The sequence below is a fragment of the Spermophilus citellus genome (genome assembly GCF_964194105.1).
Source record: "Spermophilus citellus genome assembly, chromosome: 11".
Lineage (NCBI taxonomy): Eukaryota > Metazoa > Chordata > Mammalia > Rodentia > Sciuridae > Spermophilus > Spermophilus citellus.
The window spans coordinates 85,061,067-85,067,066 of NC_138192.1; the positions used below are offsets into that span (position 1 = coordinate 85,061,067).

Below are 6,000 nucleotides of genomic sequence, written 5' to 3' on the forward strand. Positions count from 1 at the left end.
AATTCAGATATTTCCAAACAAAAATCCCTGAGCTGATCTGTATCAATAATTGACATTTAAATGAATTGTCTATAAGCAACCAAGTTGTGGTTGTTGTTTTTGTTTTGTTTTGTTTTTTGAAAATTTTTTTTAATTTTGTAACTGGTTTCTCTAGCACAAGTGAAACATTTGCTAATCAAGTGGATATGATAACCCATGTGCAAGTCCCTTAGGAAGTACAGCACAGACAAGGACATAATAAGAAGGAAAGGTCTGGTAAATGGATCTCTGACCAGAAAAGTCAAGCCTGAGAAAGATGTCTCAATGTGAGTCACTAGGCAGTTCAGGATAGCCAAGGGGACAAGATACCTGTCCAAGAAAGCCAACAAAGAAAATGAAATGTGGCATTCGATGAAAGCAAATGTGCCAAAGGCAAGCCTAATCCACTTACCAGCTTGCCAAAGAGTACAACTAGCTCTCAGGATGTCAAGGCTGTATTTTACTGAGTATCAGCCAAAATTCTCTCTGAGGAATGGTGCCTAATTATTTGAATCCAATTCTCTTTCCCTCATCCCCATCAAACCCTAATCAAAGCAATGCCAATTGTCAAGGTGCCAGCTGATCAATAAATTCCCAATTCCCACATCTATCCTTGACCTTCTTTCATTAGTTTTGTTTTAAAACAATTTTCTGATATAACCTTTCTGGTAGCTACCTTTTATCTTTTAGATTAACAGTATCAAGAAGCCATCATTTTAATCCACTAAATTTCATTCTAGTTATCTGGGCAAAGAATATCAATTTTCACAAAGGATCTGTTCTTTCTATCAAAGTCAACCACCACATATAGTGTAGTTAGATTGCAATACACCTGCAAGTAGCACCTAAGTATACAATTCATCAGGACTGAGTGCGGATTTGGCATGGAGACCACCTGCCTCAATCCCAAGCACTCCCCAGTGGGATAATACATCAGCAATAATGGCTAGGTGACCTTTTTTTTTTTTTTTTTCCAGTACCTTGCCTTCCCAAACTACTATGGGTGGTCTGTTTCAGTGGTATCTTATTGGAGTTGAATTTGGAATCATCAGTGCAAATATCCTGCCTTTTTGAAATCACATGTGCACTTGGGAAAAAGTAGAGATTAATTACTTAGGATAAGGAGAAGTTTTGAGGAAATTTGGCAGGTGAATTCACATTTGGGAAGCCATTCTGGATTTATTATTATTATTATTTACTGCAGTTGCTCCATAGTATTTGCAAATACATATTTAAGTAGGTACAGATTGTGATATTAAATACACTGTATGAAGTTAGCATGATGCCCTGGTTTAAATCCTCAGTACTGAATAAAAAAAATCATAAAAAGCATATGTATGAACTTAAGTATAATTTAGGGTCAAAGAAGTATTTAAAACAAATTTGCACTAGCCCTGTGTCTTAAGCATTATGAAAGTATGTTGTTTTTATTAGTAATAATGTATAAATCTTTAATACACAAAAAATAGTCACACTTAACATAATTATAGTCTTTAAAGTCCACTATTATTCATTATGTAACAACCACAGAATGCCAGGAATTCCATCCATATACTTTATTATTCTGTATTTAATTCTAGATCAACAGCCAGCGGTGGCAACTTGACTTTAACACTTTCTATTGATAATGTTTAATATCTCTACATGTTTAGAATATTGCCTTTGGAAAAACCTAAAATTGATATATAATTCTTTCTTTTTTTAAAAAAAGTCTGTTTTATGAGGAAGCAATTGTTGTGTTCATTTTCTAGCTACTTTAAAATTACTAAAAGTACATAAGCTAAGGAATCAGGAGTTAAAGAATCAATGGAGAAGTTTCTTCTCCCACAGAGAGTGTCCTTTCCTCCCAAATAAAACCTTAGCTCAATTAATCTTTACCCACATTTTGCCTGGCCACAGATTTTTCCCACAGTGTACAATTTTTCCTATTGCTCCATTATTTCCTGAACTGTTGGTCTGATATTCCTGAATGAGCTATAAAATGGGAACTCTAGAACAGTAGCTCTCAAGTTCAAATTTACCTCTCAACCCATTACTTCAGAAAGATCTAGCATTTGCAGCACTAAAATACTGCCCTTGAGTGTAATCAGTTGAAAGAACCAAGCACAATATTTCCTATTCGGAGGGCTGTGCCACAGCCCTCAGAAACAGTGAGGGATTGCATAATGTTTCAAAAGTTTTTTTTCCAGTGCAGTGTCACTCATGTGCTTGAATAGTTAAGATTTTTTTAAAATATATTTTGAGGAGTTGATAAGAGCTTGAGTACAGAGTTTCAGAAAATAGAAAATAAAAGGACTCCTTCAGCATGCACAAAGTTAACTTCAGGCATTCTTCATTGTTTTGCTGTATCTTACTGTGTAAATCCCCAAGTTAAGGATGAAGGAGAGGAAGGATTGTTCCTGAGAGCCCTTGAGCCACCTGGGACTAACATTACTCACCTAAAGATGGGTCTTTGGAGATGTTTCTTCCTGATTGTGACGTGGTCATCCATTTAAAGGTGAAAGTTGAACTTCTTCCTGGAAGCCACTCCAGAAAATCCAGGGAGAGAATGTGGAAGCTTATCCTGATCTATCGTGCTGCAAGGAGGCCAGAAGGAAAAAGTGGTTTCCTCTTTCTCTTTTTGGGTGCTGGGAGAAAACTTCCCTGCTCTCTGCCAGCTGAGCAGTGTGTCCATAGAGGCCACATAAGACAGGCACGTTGGGGCACTCCCCCACAGAGCAGGGTGTGCAAAAACCACCAAGAGTCACGTTGATATGGGCCAGAGGAGCACACGGGCCCTCGGAAACAGAACAAAACAAACAGAAAACTGCCTACCCCAAGTGTCACCCAGGTAGGAGCTCCCTAAGTTATTGCAGCAGCCATGAGAGCGCTCCTTCCACATGCTGGTCAAGCTCGGAAAGGATAAGTCCCTCCCTGTCTTTAAAACAGCCTGTTCTGAGGCTCAACTTTTTTTCTTCAAAATAAAAGTTGTACAGCTGGTTCAGCAGTCCCATGTGAGTACCCTCTGAAAAAAAACGTTTGTCCTGTTAAAATAAGAACTGTATACAAATTAATGAAGAAAGATGGGCTCGGGTTGCAGGGCTGGCTCTGCTTCAAGAGATTATAATTTTACAATCTTGCTTTTATTCATGCTGGATGAAGTGTGGAGACGGCTCATGATTTTTGGCACTTGTAACCTAATAACCTGCACTTGGCTCAAGTTGAAGATGCCATTACACTGATAGAAGCCCATGTGAGGCTTGCCAGAGGCACAGAAGTTAGAAAAACAAAAATTGCTCAATTCTGTTGGTGACATTGTACCTAGATGTCTATACCCAAAAGAGGCTTTCCAACTAAGAGGAAGCACTGCAGAAAAAGAAATGAAAACACATGCGTGCATACACACACACACACACACACACACACACACACACACACAAATCCCCCAAACAGCCTGGGAGTCCAAGGTTTTATAATATGATGGAATTTGAATTTATAAAAATAAAAGGAAAGACAAGAAGGTATAAAAGATAGTATGTGAACAGCTGAAAATAAATGACATTAAAAACTGTTTTATTTAGAAAACTTAGTCTTGCACTGCAGGAACTCTTATTCTAGTTCCAGATAATGTGAATTCTCATTTTTCAACAAATCCTGTTTTGGAGACTTTCCTGATGGCTAACAAAGTTCCTGCTCAATCAATAATGTCATAAGGTTCAAGGCCAGAGGTTTGGTATGTGATAAAACAATGATCTCAAAGCACGGTTAAAATATTTTAAAAATATACATTTAATGAAGGAGGAAAATGAGCCACACACATGCCTTTAGCTGAATGATCCATGAAAACAAGAATCAAGTGTCACAAAGAAGGACAGGACCTGTAGTCCTTTGCACTATCCAAATACTTCTGGAGGAGCAAGAATACCTTTTGATTTTTTTCCCAGAGGAGAGACAAGGAAGGAGAGGAGAATGACAAATCATTGTCTTTATCAAGAAGTTCTAATTCAGAATAGGAAATGTAGTCAGTCTGAGAACACTAATAACAAAATGAATGGGTTCTAGTTCTAGTTCTATCATGAACATGCTGGATCACTGGCAAAATTCTTGACCTATCTGAGCCCTGTTGACTTGTTCATAAAATGAAGTTGTCATATTAATTAAATTATATGATTCTTTTCTATCTGTTATGGTACTATCATTTTATTTACAAATATCATTAGTTTGCTTCTTGTAAATAAGTTAACATGGAAGTTCTGATGTCTGATACTGCAAAATCTATACACATAACCTGTAGACTTATAAATAAATTAATTTTATATTACATGCATTCATATAGATATTTATTTATATAGTGACATCTAAATCAGTGTTTCCACCATTATCACATATGTTCTTTGCAGCAGTTAATTATGGAGACCACCTACATTCAAACCTGCTGTGGCTTTCTTTGTTATGTAGGAAGGTACACAAGTAAAACATTGTGCAGTTTTCTTGAAAGTTTTTTTTGCATTTGTGAATAGAATTTAATTTCGTTGGTCATGGTTTACCTATCTTACTATTATTTTAACATAAAAATTCCTCCTAAGGAACAATGCAAGAGAATTATCTCAAAAACTTTAAAAATTAATTTTGTCTACTTTTAAATTAAAAAATGTAAGATTTTTTTTTCATAAATATGATAGAAGAAACTCAAAACAAATACCTATAAACAACTAGCCAAGGTGCAATTTGAAGAGCAAGCCAAGTATGCTAACATGAAGCTAAAAGACTTGATTATCAACTGAATAACCTGAAAGTTGATAAATTAATCATAGGAAATCCATAAGATCTTCCTTATGGTGGATATATATATTTTCTCTTAAGTGATTAAGAGAGATAAGTTAAAGTTACATATGCAATAAGCCGTATTTAAACCCCAATCTCAATGCCAAAAAAAATTTTAAAAAATACCTACAAATATCCATTTAGCACAAAGAAAAAAATATCTATTTAAAAATGTTTTTATTAGCTTTTTCTCAAAGAGTACTTAAATTGGATATTGGGAAGGAAAGTTTCCTTTGCTGACTTAGTCAGTTTTTCACATGATATTCAATAAGATAAAAAGATCTCACTATTATTGCTTAAGTTACAAAAATAATTTCCTATACTAACACAACTGTGCTGTGCAAAATGCTAAAATTTATGGCATAAATAATCAGGCTAACTCTGTTATAAAGCGGACTAAGTGGAATTTATTATGAAAAGTTTTGTTTTTCTGGAGGCAGACATCAGAAATGGTGTTTATATTTTTCCTGATATGGTAAAACAAATGCAGTCCTACTCTCTTAACACCTCTCTCTCCTCCCTCTCTCTCTCCCTCTCCCTCTCTCTCTCTCTCTCTCTCTCTCTCTCTCTCTCTCTCTCTCTCTCTCTCACACACACACACACATATTCACACTCACACATACACACACACACATATACCTCAAACATATATAACACGCTCCCATACATTCCAAATCCCCTCAGCACTGTTAAATACAGTCATAATAGGCAATTCAGCAAATATTTAAACACTCAGATGAAACCAATATACCCATCTTAACTACCACATTTTGTGTGATAAAATAGATGGATCAATTCATATGACTTTCAAACCAAAAGTATACTACAAGTGTCTCTCAATGATCATGGTAAACAGGTGAGTTTTTTCTTTCTCTTAATCATTACTGCTTGTTCTCTGGCTCTGTAATACTCAAGTAACAAAGCATGCAATGGCAGAAAGATGGGTTGATATTATGCACCCAAGTGACAGGAAATTAATATATCAGCAAGTTGTCTCTTTAACCATAGAAGTTTAGCCAAATCTGAGACCAAGTGTGTGTTTTTCTTGTTTTCAACATAGTTTAACACAATGTCACGAGTTACACATTTAAAGGCATTTTAAATTAAGTGGGATAGGGTAAAGGCAATGCAAGAAAGAAAGGATTAGATGGTATTTTAGGTTTTATCAATATATACATA

The 6,000-nt window shown here is 35.5% G+C and overlaps 1 protein-coding gene across 3 annotated transcripts in view; it reads right to left on the reverse strand.

Annotated features, from left to right (window-relative positions):
- Positions 1 to 2,914, reverse strand: part of PDE1A (phosphodiesterase 1A) — a 287,285-nt gene extending 284,371 nt beyond the window's left edge. For all 3 annotated transcript variants that reach the window (XM_081262263.1, XM_081262265.1, XM_081262264.1), the window contains exon 1: positions 2,457 to 2,914. In XM_081262263.1, the coding sequence (XP_081118389.1) occupies positions 2,457 to 2,509 (53 nt within the window). In that variant the 5' untranslated portion in view covers positions 2,510 to 2,914. The remainder of the gene's footprint in view (positions 1 to 2,456) is intronic.
- Positions 2,915 to 6,000: the final 3,086 nt, after the last annotated feature.